The sequence below is a fragment of the Panonychus citri genome, unplaced genomic scaffold, assembly GCF_014898815.1.
Source record: "Panonychus citri isolate SS breed McGregor unplaced genomic scaffold, ASM1489881v1 Contig00118, whole genome shotgun sequence".
In the NCBI taxonomy this organism is placed as follows: domain Eukaryota; kingdom Metazoa; phylum Arthropoda; class Arachnida; order Trombidiformes; family Tetranychidae; genus Panonychus; species Panonychus citri.
In genome coordinates this window covers 18,044-34,239 of record NW_026515523.1, presented here as the reverse complement: position 1 = coordinate 34,239, position 16,196 = coordinate 18,044, and the positions used below count along the sequence as shown (strand labels likewise).

General features: G+C 31.6%; 3 protein-coding genes across 3 annotated transcripts; all 3 read right to left on the bottom strand.

The window, feature by feature from the left end:
* Positions 1 to 304: 304 nt before the first annotated feature.
* On the bottom strand, positions 305 to 3,546 carry LOC128390366 (protein strawberry notch homolog 1-like). Its single transcript, XM_053350077.1, is given in 8 exon segments — positions 305 to 510; positions 598 to 672; positions 759 to 930; positions 1,093 to 2,113; positions 2,215 to 2,335; positions 2,338 to 2,570; positions 3,148 to 3,262; positions 3,462 to 3,546. Coding segments are annotated over 8 exon segments (2,013 nt in total). The 3' UTR covers positions 305 to 319.
* A 2,452-nt stretch (positions 3,547 to 5,998) lies between these two features.
* Positions 5,999 to 9,793, bottom strand: LOC128390294 (tsukushi-A-like). Its single transcript, XM_053349987.1, has 2 exons — positions 8,054 to 9,793; positions 5,999 to 7,265 (listed from the first exon to the last, which is right to left on the bottom strand). The coding sequence occupies exons 1-2, from the start codon at positions 9,280 to 9,282 to the stop codon at positions 6,989 to 6,991; spliced, it is 1,506 nt and encodes a 501-aa protein (XP_053205962.1). The 5' UTR covers positions 9,283 to 9,793; the 3' UTR covers positions 5,999 to 6,988.
* Positions 9,794 to 11,487: 1,694 nt separating this feature from the next.
* LOC128390293 (uncharacterized protein DDB_G0271670-like) lies at positions 11,488 to 16,193 on the bottom strand. Its single transcript, XM_053349986.1, has 6 exons — positions 15,157 to 16,193; positions 13,212 to 14,147; positions 12,967 to 13,121; positions 12,705 to 12,859; positions 12,507 to 12,637; positions 11,488 to 12,447 (listed from the first exon to the last, which is right to left on the bottom strand). Exons 1-6 carry the CDS (start codon positions 15,220 to 15,222, stop codon positions 12,295 to 12,297), a joined length of 1,596 nt encoding a protein of 531 aa, XP_053205961.1. The 5' UTR covers positions 15,223 to 16,193; the 3' UTR covers positions 11,488 to 12,294.
* Positions 16,194 to 16,196: the final 3 nt, after the last annotated feature.

Below are 16,196 nucleotides of genomic sequence, written 5' to 3'. Positions count from 1 at the left end.
TACTTAACTATTCAGGTAATGCTAAATTTTTACCACTATTTATCTGAGAAAGATTAACGTATTGATTTTATGTCGATTAGTTTGGACTTTTCTCGACATTTTATTAGAATTTAGCTAATCATTTGTTACAATCAGTCAAACTCAAGCGTTTCTAACGAGCAGGAAAAAAAGGTTAATCGTTCACAGACGAAGTCAAATGGCGAAGAAACTAAAAAAATGGCCAGCAATCAGATTAGTTCCAATACAAGCCGCCTATGGAACAAATTTAGAAGAGAGAGAAATTTGAATGAGCTAAGAATCTGAATCTGAAGCTGAATCACTATCCCACTCGATGATTGTGCCTCAGTGTGCTTTCATCTGATGAGTGTTTTCCATCAGTTTTCCATCCAAGTTTCTTTGCCTGTTTAACAACAGCATCAAGTGTGTCACTGAAATATTGAAAAAGTGCATTTTGAAGTTCAACGTGTAATCCCAAGATACGGTTCAGGAATTTGGCAATAACCTGATAATCTGTTAACCGAAGTATAATAGAAAAGAAGATGATTAAGTGATTGATAAATTTGAAAGAGAAAGCGTTTCCATTTCAATTGCAATTACCTTTATCGAGAGTATATTGTCGAGTAGCGGAATCATAAACCACCATACCAACACCAATTAAACCTTTCTTACAATCTATTGGATGTTTAGACAAGAGAAGAATATCAAATTAGCTTTTTTTTCTCAATCTTGGTGCTCATAATGAGAGACAATTATCTAACCTGCAAAGAAATTAGATGAATAACCGGGTGGTGGAGGGACAATTGGTGCCATTAAACCAACGATTGATTTCATGGTTTGTTCGAGTGCTTGACGACCATACTTATTGTCTATGTTATATTTACTGAAATCGCGAGCATCGGTTGCTCTTCTATCTCCATGAGTCAATGCTCCCTGAAGAAAAGAGAAGAAAGAAAAATATTAGAAAAAGAGAAAAGACAAAAGTTGAAAATCGTGTTAAATTACACTTTTGATGATTGATTCACGATTCTTTCAAGGCTCAAGTGGCTATTAATAAATTAGATTAAATTATCATTTTGTTTACTTGATACTTACTAAACTTTCCAATCTTTTGGCAACAATAGATGCAAATCTTTGTTCACCAGCAAGATCTGAGATTAGGAAAACATATTCAGGAGCATTTACTTGATTAGATCGATGGGTTCGACCAAACTGTTGAATCGCTCTATCAGCACTCCAAGGTAATTCAATGGTAATATGAACTCTTCTTGCTTTGTTTTTCGCTCGTCTATCGGAATGTAAAGAGATACCCGAAGAAGCTGCTTCTGAGATGATGGCGATTCTTTTCTCACCATCCATGAATCTTTGTTTCTCGGTTAAATTGAGAATCTCAAGGGGAACATCATTTTCTGTTCGTGATTCATATTGAATTGAACCATCTTCACTAGATATAACTCGACCTTTTCGACCAGTCATTTCGGCAACATTATCGATACCACCGAGCTCTTCAATCAGCTCGTCTAATGTATTGGGAGGTAAAACTTCACCAAGAATTTCTAAATTTTGTAATAATTCGTCTCTCATCTCTTCACAAATTTGACCGGCTTGTTCTGACATGAATTCACCTTTGAATCCTTCAAATTTTTTTGATATTTTAAGTTTTCTCTTGGGTCTCTTTTGATTGTTTTGATTACTTTTAACCTTTTGCTTTTTTTCACGTTTCACTTTACCCTCTTCTTTGAGTTTATTTTGCTGCCAAAGATCCCAAGGTTCAATATCAGAGAAATCATCACTATCAGAATCATTTGATTTAACCTCAAGAAAATCATCACTATCATCACTATCACTAGAATCACAATCACTTAATCCAAATCCACCGAGATCAGTTTTCTTAGAGTCACGCTTGAATCGCTTGACTTTTGACTTCGAATCTTTTTTAGAACTACCTGCCTCGACAGGTTCACTAATCAGAATTTGTTCACTTCCTCGTTGCTGAATTTTAATTCCCAAATCAGCAAGAAAAGATGAAGATGAAGAATCCAAGCCCAATAGACGAAGAGTTTTCTTTCGATTAGGAGCTGGAAAATGTTTATCGATGAGTGATTGGAAAACAGCTCTAGAGAGACAAAATAAAAAGACGAAAAAAAAGTTGAAGTGAGTCAATTGTGCAATCAGAAAGACATTGAGACCAAATGGATAATTAAAGGGTAAACTTACTTAGCTGTGGATACAAAATCATTCAACTCTCCACCATTTTCTTCAAGTGTCTCCAAAGTTTTCGCTTCACCAGTAGATTGTAAACCAATGACGACACTTTTTTCGTCTTTTAAAGCTTCAAAACGGTTGCATATTTAACCTTAGAGGCGATACAAAGGTATTTGAAAAAGCGCTGGTGTGATGCCCAAAATTGAGCCCAAACCGCTTTCTTAATGTTTGACTCTCCTTCCATCAATTCTAAAGCTTTTTCAAACTTTAATCTTGCATCAACCCAAAGGTCAACACATTGATCGTAAAGTCGAATAAATTTTCTAGATAAAGGTATTTCTTCAACCCTGAAATGAACACCAGCGAAACTTAATTTCATAAAAATGTCAATTTAATAGGAAATTTACATTGAAAATTATGATTTTTGTGAGATTTTGTCAAATTTTTTGGTTTTGGACTTATGATGTGAAAAATAAAGATAATATTATGATTCTAATTTTGAATTATTGTAAGCAACTGAAAGGACTATAAGTACCTAAATTTTTATGACACTGACCTGCATGGTCTCTGAGTTACAGGCCAAATGCCGTCATGTCCATAGACTCCCATGTTAAATTCAATCTGGTGAATCTTTTTTATCTCTGGTCCGATTTTGATCAAAAGGGTCTTAAACTGATTGTAATAACATAAACAATGAATTTAATTGACAATCAAACCAAAAAAACACCTCAATAAATTTTGGTGGGGGTGTACAAGAAATTTTGTCCAATTCTGTTTTTCCCGATTTCCAAAAAATCCTATTACTGGATTCCAGACAAAATTTTTATCAATTAAACTTATTCATTCTTATCTAAATTACTATTAAAAACAAAAAAATTAAATATAAATCATCCCTCTTTTCAATTATATTCAAAAACCTGGTGTACAAGAAATTTTGTCAAGCACCATAATTGCCTGGCAATGTACATCCCTCGCAATTTCATATCAATAGCTACTAATTCCATTGCTCCGACACCACGTTTCTCAACTGTAGTGATAAAATCATTAAATTCGGATGTTCATCAGTTTGAATTCCCAAGACAATTTGACTGCACATTGTATCTCTGAAATTTGTAATTTCTAAGCACAGGTTATTAATAATTGTTTGAAGGATTTCAATTTCTCAAATTGTTTATTCGAATCGTTTTAACATTGATACAATATAATCTCTGAATAAAAAAATTGTATCATAAGAGTGGAAGCATATGATTAAATGGTACCTGGGTATTCAGGTAAAAGTACATCAAGTGACCGGGAGCCTCCAGAGCTAACGATTCTTGATGAAGGAGCATCAGTTTGGAACATGTTAATGAGCTCGTTCGACTCACTGGGATCTTTAATGGTTCTAATAATTGGAACAAGTATTGAAGGTTCCGGGCAGTAGACACACAGAATAAAACTCATGATGAAACTGAAGCAAATGAGAAATCTTGAAGTAACAATTTGATTCATTTTTTTCTATTCAATACAATTAAGTGAACGAATCAATTCAAAGTAAAAGCTCATTTTGTGTATTCTTTGCTTTTATACGACTTATATTCTGACTATCATGCCATTTGTTTCATGGTAAACAAACGACCAACTGATTAAACTTGAGAGAAACTAAGTGCTTATTAAACGTGTTCTCGACTATTATTGATAATATGATATATTATCGTTTGACGGAATGAACAAAAACTCACAGACCAATAGGTTAGATACATAATTGTATTGGTCAATTGCTCCTTGTTTATTTGAACAACTTCAAATTAATAAATCTAACAGGAAATCAATCTAGTTAGTTGGTGGAATAACTTTTTTCAAATCTTTGATCTGCGCTTAGATTTTCACCTCCCTCAGCGATTGGATGGTCAAGTCCTTGTTCCAATGATTATCATTAAATTTCTCGAATGGATCAAAATTTACTCTCAGAGATGCGGAAAATAGAACTGGGTCTTGTGGAATTATCGTCAATCGTGATCGTAAATCGTGAAGTCCAAGTGATGATATATATCCTTATTGTCGATAAAAATTGTTACTTCAACTGGTTCGATTAGTCTAAATAGTGCCAACGTGAATGACGATTTACCAGCGCCCGTTCGGCCAACGATTCCAACCTTTTCATTTGGATTTATTGTACGTGAGGTAAATATTGAGAAAATTAATTACATTCGGTAAGTAAAGTTCACCCGATAAAATGAAATTAACTCAGAAAATTAACATTTCTAATCAATGATAATCGTCATTAGAGATAAAATTTCTAATTGTTAACAAGGTGATCTAAATTGTAATGGAATAGTTTGAGTTTCAATCATTTTCCAATCCGAATCCATAGTTTGTCTCATATCCAATGAATTATTGAGTTTTTTTCCAAAAGTTTCAATAAAATTAATCGGAAATCAATTTATAATAATATTAACAATAGTAAATTTAACTATTTCTACAATTGATTATGGATAAATACTCAAGTGTTGTGATGATTTAATGATAAATTCATTAGTTGTAAATATTCATCATAATGACTTCATCTGAACTTGTCTTCACGTCAAGTTCAATGATAATATCAATACAATCAATAGATAAAATCAATTTTCTTTAGCTCTAATTAAATAATCGTGGATCCAAAATGGTTTTTAACGAAGAAGAAGAAAAAATTAATTTAGTTTCTGTTAATTTTTGTTCAATTCATGTTGAAAATCATTAAGGGCAAATCCTAATCCTGATCCGGTAGCGAATGTAATTGGCCACAAGCGTCTTCGAAAGATGAATAGTGAAAATACTGAGCCAACTGCTAATCCAACAGCTAAAATGATCAAACAAATTAAAAGGAAAAAACAAAAATTCAATTAATTAAAAAGTAAAACGAGAAGAGAATCAACACTTACCCATTTTATGAGTAGAATTTGCTCCAAATCTGTCAAACGCTCTACCAAATTGATCTTCACTTTTAACCATTTTTAACAGAACACAGGTAATACACCAGATACCTAAGAAAATAAACAATTAATAGTTAACAAAAACAATTAAGAGGAAACAACAATTAAGACAATTGAAGGTCAAAGTTGTGAGAAAAATTTTCTAAACAAAAAATAATCAGCTGATAGAAATTCTACTTAAACGCCATCTATCTTTTCTCCAATCAACTAACCCTCGCAAAAACCGAAAAAAGTTTTTTTATTTTTTCGCTCCTCATAAATTTTATATAAATATTCAAAACATCGTAATCATATTAGAACAAAACTTTGTGACCTGGGTGATTAGCTCAGAGCCGAAAGGCCATCAGACCCAGTCTGGTGATTAATGTGTGAAGCATTAACCTCTGAGAGGTGTAAATAAAAAAAGTTGATTCGATAAATCGTTCTGACTTAATTTCTGATCTCCAAATCTCGGAATCTTATCAAACACAAGCTCTGAGTAACGAATTGAAAGAATCCAAACTTCTTCCTACTTATTAGTTTAATCTACTAGTTGATTAAACTCTCTCTCTCTCTCTCTCTCTCTCTCTCTCTCTCTCTCTCTCTCTCTCTCTCTCTCTCTCTCTCTCTCTCTCTCTCTCTCTAACAATAGACACTCTTTAGTTTCTAATACCAAGTTAATTTTAATCTATTAATAATAATTGATTGAATGGATTCAAGTCTCAAAGTGTTAAAAAGACTCGAGATAATATTTTTAACCGTTAGCGTAACAATTAAGGTAAACACATACGATAGATTGAATATGAAAAACTATCATAAAAGTTAATCTGATTTATCTACCATGGTGATTATCTTATATTTGTTTTTTTTTCTTCATGGTTTTTATTAATATATTACATTAAAATATACATTGGGTTTGTTATATTGATAAGCTTTTAGGGAAAAATGATGAAGTTGATATTAATCAACAAACCATATCAGCATTAAGAGCATATAATAATCACTATTAATAATATTAATAGTAAAATTAAACAGAGATTATTATTATTAATATTTAAACGGGATGACTGGTGCTGGTTCCGGTGATTATGGTGATCCTAATTGTGAACTTATTGGTTGTACTGGAAATGGTTACAATTAAATGGAATGATCATTATCAATGGACAATAGTTGTTACAATCAACAATTAAAACCATTGATATGATCTGATGGATTAAATTTTAAATAAAAGTAACATTTTTTTCATTAAAATGTATTACAACAACAAAATTAAAGGTAAAGTTAATGAAATACAATCTAACCTGATTACATTGTTAGTTAGAGTGGTTGTGTTACATTATGATAATTTTGATAATACAATTTAGTAAGTTTGCAAAGTCATGTTAATGATGAAAATGAATGAAATGTTCAATAATCAACGAATGAGATTGATGATGTTTGTTTCATTGTTTGATGATGGTGAAAGTTATTACGATGATGATGAATGGATGTAGTAAAAATGTCTTTACAGTTTGTGTATTTCCCTTTTTAAAGTTAAAAAGTAAGTAAGGTCAATTGTTGATTCATTTGATTGCGTGAAAAGTAAATTAAATTGCAATGTAAACGTTTTGCTTATGGCACTTTATTGTCCTCCAGTTGATTATTTCCTTCAGCTTCCTTTGATTTCCAGGCAACAGTTGCATTTAATTGCAAATACAAAGTGCTCTTAGGGATTAGTGAACGGTGGCAAATTAATTGGTAATAATTTCTTATCAAAAGCACCATTAGTGGTAGATTAGAGATATAATATTCAATAACTTTAAGTTGAATTCTTAAATTGATTCTTTGGTAAAAAAGAAATGAAATGAATCTAATTATTCTGGGACAATATCAGTGGTTTGGTCTTTAACATAATGGATGGAGCCCATTCGTTGGTACTTGTGTCCAAAAGATCTGATTACTTTGGCTTTATGAAGATAATAAATTACCATGAAGCCCATGAAAATAAGAGTTAAAACACCAAAGAGAACTACAAATAGACGGAATAATCGAATCTCTCGACTGAAAGAATTAGCCTCAGCTGGACAGGTAAATTGGTCTACATTGATGGCACCGATCTCAAGACTAGCAAGTTGTAATGGTGAAGTGCACCTAAAGTAGAGTAAAGAGAAAAAGAGAGAAAAAAAATTAGACATTAATAGTAAATAATCAACAGAATAATTAATGGAAACAAAAAGATAAATCATTTATCATGATCAAGACATTAATTGATTTGTAGCTTTGGAGCAACTTGACTGAAAAATTCACCTTATCTTAATCATATATATGTTGATCATGATTAGATTCACTTTCCAAGTATCACAATTAGTAAATTAGTCAACAGGTCTATAATTACTGTAATTATCATGATTATTAATTGTATAAGGTGAAAGTAAATATGGTCAGTGTCAATGAACAGACATTCAATTGAATTTCTTGATCATCATGAAAAATGAAATTGACATTAAAAGATCAGTTAACAGATAATTGAACTAAATTGAGTGTGTAAAATTAACTAAAACAGAGACAATACTTTAATCATGAATCACAATTATATTACTTGAATCATTGAATTTTGATTATCTTAATTTCATTACGGTGATGATTGTATGTACACTTCCAGCAGGAAATGATATCATGATAAAAGTTAGTGACTATGAAGATGATATTGCACATTAATCATTATTTCATATTGACAATGAAAGTTCAGTAACTCAACTTGATTCATATTCAGAATGAAATATATTATTATTATAATAAAAGATCAGCGATCTTTTTTTTGAGTATTATTGTTATCCAAATTGAAAGGTTCTCATATGTAAATAAAATCTGATAAACACTTTGAACAATCAGTTTTGGAAACGGGTAACTAATTAAGATAATTAACGATTTGTACTTACTTTATTTGCTGGTGAATGGGATCATCGTGTTTACATGACTTAATCCATGCAAAATGACAATCACATTTCCATTGATTATCTCGTAAATCAACTCGTGAAATGTTACAAATTGGAAGTGTATGCTCAGTAAGTCGAGACAATTGATTACCATAAAGATCAACTTGCGTTAAATTAATTGGAGTAAAAGTGATACCAAAAAACGCTGATGAAGACAATTGATTTAACCTTGGATTATATTTAATCTCAAGATGTTGAAGATTATGTAGATAGGAAAAGGTGTAATCATCGATCTCAGTTAATTGAGGTAAATTGTTGATCTTTAAAGTTTTCAATGACAATAATCCACTGAAAGATTCATGATCCAACTTTTTCATCAAATTAGCAGAGATATCAAGATTCTCTAATTTAGTTGCACCAATTAAATCATCACTTGGAACAGAGTTAAACTGATTCTCGGAAAGATCAATGGTGGTCAGTGCCGGGGTAAAATGGAAAAGGGTATCAGGTAAACTGTACATGGAATTATGAGAAAGGTCAAGAATCCTTAATCGTTCATTGTTTCGAAATAAATCCTCAGGTAGAGATTTAAGATTGTTTCCTCGTAGGATTAAAATCTCCAGCCATTGTTGACCATCAAAAGAATTGGCAGCAATTTTGGATATATCATTGTCGGAAAGGTCAATTTTTTTAACGTTGTTTAGATTGTTAAAAATCATATCTTGAATGCTGGAAAGCTTATTGAAACTTAAATCTAACACTTCCAGCGTTGGTATCGATTCAAATGCCTTTGGTTCAATGGTGGAGATTGAATTTATAGATAGATTTAACTTGGTTAAATTGGGATAATCGTGATCGAAAAGTTTAACCTGACTTATATCATTATCGCTTAGGTCAAAGGTAACTGTTTCGACAGGGCTTTGAGATGATGGAGGAATGATTGTGAGACCCAATCGCGAACAGGAAACTGTGTAACCTTTAAGGGAATTTGGTGTACCACTTTCAATGGTACATCGGCAGGACTTTGGACACTTGGGCTCAGATGGAAGTGACAAGGTTTCGTTGGCTTTCTTGGTGTCGTTGTTATAACTAAATTTTGGTCCAATTTGCATGGTAATTGTTGAATTTATCGAGGGATCGGAGGTAGAGGTGATCAAACAGTTTAACAAAGGTAAATAAATTACAAGAGACAGGTAAAGATGGAAAGATAAGAAGGAGTGAGAAAACTTCATCTTGTAATTAGTTATTAGCAGCAATTTAGATTGGATAATAAGCTCTAGATGGAAAATATTGTCAGAGAAAGAGAGAGAGAGAGAGAGAGAGAGAGAGAGAGAGAGAGAGAGAGAGAGATTGGTAAGATTTTTGAAGAATAAATTGATGTTGGTGTGATGATTAAAAATGATATTGGCCAATTAATTGTGACAATAATTTGTTCTTTGATAGTTTGTAATTTTCCAGAGATGATTGATTATTGGTAGAATGGAACAAGTCTGAGCACAAATTAACACATGACAGGGTAATTAAAGAAAACTAGGTCTTAGAAATTAACAAATGATGAAAATTCAAATCAACAAAACGAAAACCAAAATAAAATCAACTTAATGATGATGGAGAAAAAGATTCGCTAGAAAAAAAATAAGGGTTTACTGTGAACGGTGTTGATTCAAGTGATTGAATGAAAATAGAATAGAATTTAATCAGATGAAAGTGAGAGAGAGAGAGGATGAGGATGAGAGAAGAGAGAGAGAGAGAGAGGTTTGAAAAAATGATCTTCTAACAAGTGATGATAAAACTGTTATTTAGAAGCAACAAAGCAAAACATTAATAAAATGGAAAAAAGAGAAAAAGAAAAAACAATCAAAATGATAAACGAACAAATTAGAGAAAAAAAAATTAGCCAAGAAAACGGCGAAAGAGAAGAAACTGAGAAAATAGAATAGAACAAAAAATGATTATTCTTTTCAAGAGAACAAGTTAAAAAGAGAAGAAGAAGAAATTTCAATTAGAATAAGTAATAAGTTGCTATTAATTAGTCACAATTAGAAATGATAGAAACTAATGAAGAGAAAAAATTAATCACTGGTTAAGATAATTAACCAACAATCAGAGGAAGAGAGAGAGAGAGAGAAACTGTAACTAACCAGAAGAAGTGATAACGTAACCATGGCAACAGAAAAGTAAACACGAGAAATAAAAATCTTCTGATTAGTGTTTTTGATGGAAAAGATGATTAAATAATGTTGATGTTTTCTCCAACAATTAACTAATTAATTTTTTCTTTAACTTCACTTTTGTTCTTTATTAGGTAAATGTGATCATTTGATTATATTTTCTACTATAAATTACCTTGTGTGTTTCCAATACCTTCTCATCATTACTCAGTATCTTTTTTTTTGTTCTATTCTATTTCATAATTAATTGAATCAATTGTTTTCTTCTTCTCGTTAATTCGTTATACATTCACACACACATTTTCCATCAAACAGTTTATATCACTTGTTAATTCTGTTAATTAGTCACTTTCGGTGTTGTAATTTGTGTAAACTTTTAATCATCACTTTTGTCGATTGTTAATTCTCATCAACGTTTCCGCCATTTTGTTTATTTTTCCATCATCACAACTCTAGACATTTCTCTTTGTTTCTTGTCTTCATTTTCCCTCTAAATTAATAATTACATTTAAATCCTATTGTTACACTTAAAAGAGAGGGAGAATGAGTGAGTTAGAGAGAGAGAGAGAGAAATGTCTGTAATAAAAACCTTGATGGTAACTGAATATTACTATTGTAACGTATATCAATCTAACGAATTAATAATTCAGTGAGTGGTGATTTTTTTCTGTGATTTTATTCATTAAAATGATCCCCACACACGATAAGAGATTTGAATTCATCAAGGTCACAACTCAACTCTAACCGGATCAGTTAATTTCTCGTTTCATTATCATATAATATCATCATAATCAACATGATGATTTCTCTTCTAATTCAATTGGTGTATCAAAGTGAATTAAGGTGTCATCTTTGGAGTGTCAACAATTAACCATAATAACTTACAATTAACTCGATATTAATTAAACGAGTGACAAATTGCAACGAAATCAACTCTATTCAGTTGATTAATGATTAATAAATCAATATAATAATGATAACCTGATTAATTTTTACTGATTGCAAATCAATTAATTCCTCATCTGATAATTAGATGATGTTCTCGATTAGTTATTACGTACAATGTACAAACTGCGTCGAGATGGAAAATTGGATAAAATTAAATCAATTTAAATCAAGTAAATAAGTTCTAATTAGTTGATTAACTTTTCCACAATTTGGTTAATCAATGGATTTGTAAGGCTCTTCGAAATGATGAATGAATAATATTTTTACGATAATTTACTCATTGATTGAGAAGAATTTGGGAAATTGAAGATGAATGAATTTGGGAGAGAGAAAAAAACATTTAATCGAATAAGAAAACGATAAATTGTAATCAACACATTGAGAGTAAGAAAAAAGAATACAATTTAATTGTAATCGTAATGTAGATTAATTGTCGTGTGGACCTTTGGTTAATTGTCCGATTCGAGATCGAGAGATTTTGGTTGATAAGATTTCACTTGGATTTCGATTTCGATTTTGATTGCAAGTTTGTTGTTGATTAATTCCAAATATAAACACAAACATATGAAGAAAAACAGATCAACTTAAACAATAAGAACGAAACATTTTCTTTTGTAATATTATTATTATCACAACGAATAATTAGAAAGACAAAATGATTTGATTATCCAGAATTGAGAATTTTGCTTTGTGATAATATTGAAAATGTCTTCTGTAATTCCGATAATGTATATTTCGGATAAGTTGGGATAATATCGATAAATTGTTCCAATATTTGTGAGCTTTTGGAAAGTTAAACTTGTATTGATTTAATCAAATTAAATTCACATTGGAAAGTGAATCTGTACTTATGTCGATTAATGAGCAAATCTTTTGTGTTCATTTTCAGTACCAATGAGTTTAGAACTAATATTTTAGCTTTTCCAACTCCAACTACTAACAAAATAAACGCTACAATTTGTGACCATCAGTTGACACTCAGCTGATATTATTATTGTTGATTTCGAGCTTGAATTGTGGTCATATGGTTCCTTTTGGATTGATAATGATGATCATGCTTGTGATATTATTGTTGTTTAATATGAGGTTGATGATGAGATTTATTTGGAAATCAATGTAATCATTTCAATCAATGTCCACTTTAGATGAAGTGTTGAGAAGAGTAACTTGATAGGCACATATGATGAAACACTTTCGCAATTTTGATTCCTTAATAGTAAGTAGAAGCTCATTAACACCTCGACGTAACGGTGTAAATGAGAAAACATACTTGACATTCTGAAAAGACAATCGTATCAATTATATTGGACATAAGTCAATCTCGAACTAAGTCTTACCTCTGTTAGAGATTTTTGAGGTTTTCGATTGAGGTAAACGTTGACATTGGCTGATGATTTGGAAAATCTCAATGAGATTGGCTTAAAAAGACTGAAAGTAGAATCACTAATGAACAACAGGTAATTTACACCTAAAAGAAAACAAGGAGAACCAATTAGCTGAAGAAAATTACAATACTAAAGTGAATGTATACTTACCTGGTTGAGCTGGTTCGATGGAATCAAAGTTAAACAACAAACGAAATCGGACATTTTCATTCGAGGAATGACATTGAATCGGAAAAAGAGCATGACTAATTCGAGCTGTACTTCGAAGAAGGTCAATAACTTGCTTTTCCAATGCCATGGTAATTCTGTGTAATTAGAGAAGAAAATAAAACAATAGAATCCAATTCAGAATTTCAAAGGGTAATTTCATCTCTATTGTAAATATCCAAAGGTAACAAAGATCAACACTCACTGAGAAACATGTTTAGTTAGAATATGTTGAGTTTCATTGTTTCCAAACAATTTAGCTGTTCGTAATGCACTCGAACCAGCGTCGTTTATTATTGAGAAATTGGCTCCATAAAGAAGGAGACATCGGACAACATCATGATGACCATTTTGACTTGCCTAAGAGAGAAGACGGAAAATGAACAATTTGGTGAGAATTATTCCAGAAGAAAATTGTAACAATATTTCAAATTCTGATTATCTAATTACCAGAATTAAAGCTGTATTCCCTTCGGAATCAGTGACATCTTTAGCTGCACCAGAATCCAATAGAAACTCAACCAGCTTAACATTGCCCGCTTCTGATGCTCGGATCAATGGGGTTTTACCTTCACTTCCTAATCGTTGATTTAGATTGTAATTAACATTGGACCAGATTGATTCTGTGGATGAAGAGGTTGATGAGGTTGATGATGAAGAAGATGAAGAAGATGAGGATGAGGAGGAAGATGAGGATGGTGAAGATGCAAATGACGATGATGGTGATAAAAATGGAGGTACTGGTGAACTGGTGGTCGATGGATTATTTGATTGATCATCATTACAATTTAACTGTGTTGATTTCTTATTGATATTTACACAATTAGATTTTAATCGTACATTATTACAAGAGGTAATCTTATCATCAATGTTATTAACTCCTTTCAATTCAATTGTTGTTGATTTACTGTTGATAACCAAACTCGAATCATCAAATTGATCATCTGCTTCCGTTTTAATTGTTAACCTTTTAACAGTGTGAGAGGTTGACGATGATAATATTGTTGACGAACGACGAGATCTGATCTGATCTTTATCCGAATCAACAGATGAAGCCGACTTTTTTAAGCGGGTTTTAAGTAAACGAGCACAATTTGATTTGGTTACAATTCCAATTCGCTTGGAACAAGTCGAACCTTGTGAAGAATTAAGTTTATCTGAATAACGACGAGATCCACCATTTACCTTATTACTTTTCGATTTTAACAATTTACTTTCATTTTCGTTCTCTTTTACAACATTACAACCATTTCCAACAGAATTTCCTTTAATTTTACTCTTGTACTCTTCGATTACATCGTGACAGGTAAAGAAATTACTCTGGGGCTCCCATGTATCATTCTCGGGTCCATAACCTCTCCATCGTACCTTATAAAAGTATTCACCCTGTAGACATGATGAAAGAACATAAATGAAAACAATTAGCTTAATTATTTGAATAATTATTGATTTAGAATAAGAGAAGGAATAAATTTTTTCGTCGATAAGAACAACAGATTCGAAAACATCGAGATGAATTGCTTGATGTATTTACTTTCTTTCTAAAGTCTAAATCAATAGATTTTTCTCTCTCTCCATCACATCATAAATATCTCAATGTTCCAGGGGAAAAGAAAGTCTTTCGATTACTTATCATGAAAACTGAATAAAAGGAAGAAGAAAAATAGAATCGATTCTGAAAGAAGCAACAATCTCCTTTTTCTCGTGATATTCCAGGGAGAAGAACAAAGATAAAAGAATATTGGAGAGAAAGAGTCTGAGTATTCAGTTCTGTTGAGCATTTGCCATGAAAAGAGAAAGAGAATACGAATACAAGTATATTCTCTCATCGATTTTTCTTCTTTTTTCCTTCTTTTCCCTTGCTTCTCTTGACAGAATTTTCATTCTTTTTTCTCATTTTCTCTCTCTTTTCTTTTTCTTGTTCATCCTCATCCTCTTCGTTTTCATCTTTTATCTTCTCCTCATCTTTTTTTGCTATAAAACTGAAAGAACATGGAACATCCATTGCTTTTCAATAGAAATTCACCAGAAAAGAAAAAGAAAACACCAACAAACCCTAAGGTTGTGAGCCAACTAATTACTAATTGTAGGTAGAAATCAATTGATTCCACTTTTTCTGTTCAAAATTGGCGATAATTACATGAAATAATTACGAGGGAAGAAAAATAATCAATAACAATCAAGGAAAAAATTCTGAAAAATGCTACATGAAGACTCAAGAAAATGGTGATAATCTGAATCACTTGCAATGGAAATTAATTCAAAATTGAATAATCGATCGAGATTATCAACTGTCAACCTATTTTCACGATCAATTAATACATCACAGTGAAGAAAATCAATCAGAAACTAATCACTTATTCACAATTAGAAGGTAAATGATTTAAATACCTACCGAAACTTTTTTCATGCCAACAATTTCTTTCACCTCGTAAATATCATGTGAACCATTTGAATCCATTGGAAATTTGAATCAATCCTCCAACTGCAATATGAACACAATTAAGTTACCAAAGCAAAAAGCAAACACTGTTTGATGATGATGGAGCAAGGAAGCAACTTGATAATATTATTAGAGTTGATTATCTTTATTGATATCGATGATAGAATCTGTTTATCAAATGAAGATACTGATTATCATGAAATTCTGGACATGATGAGGATCAACATGAAGAATCAACGGAAGACAAGGAAACCTAAAAGGAAACTAACGAGGAAACTTCAGATTCACTCATTCCATCATCATCAGTTTCTTTTTTTACTCTTGTTAGATGATCATCATCATGATCTTTTCCCTCTCTTCTTCTTCTTCTTTATGTACTTCTCACTCTTTCCAAGTAAACCTTAGTTGGATTCTCTTCTATCGATTTATGAGAAAAGAACTTTAACAAAATTCGATGCGCAGTCTTTATCCTCGTTCTGCTCTTTATCGAGCTCTCTCATTCTCTTTTCGAATCCATTGCTATTCCAATCAATTACTGTTTCGCCATTTGAACCCAAAAAGGAACCAAAAAAGAAGAAAATTGTTTATCTCCAGCAACATGAAAGCGAATGCCAGTACATTGGTTCTTATTCCAGTGCATTTATAACATGAGCTTCCAAAAGAGATTCACAATTCAACCATTTCAGTGAGAACTTTTTTCTAGAAAGATTCAGAGAAATTGTGAATATTGCAAATGGAAGAAAATATCGAACCAAAAAGTCTTAGCGATATTAAATTCGTTTTAGGTTATGCCATTTAACTTAATTTTTCTCTTGTTGATTAGATTTACGAAAATTCAACTGCCGATAAAGTTGAATCGAGAAATATTTTCAATGGTGAATCAGTTTTACAGAATCAAAATGTCTCATGAAACTTTCATCATTCAATGTTCGCTCTCCTGGTGGATTGGTATCATTGGACCTTATTATGATCATCTGGTAACCAATTCGGTA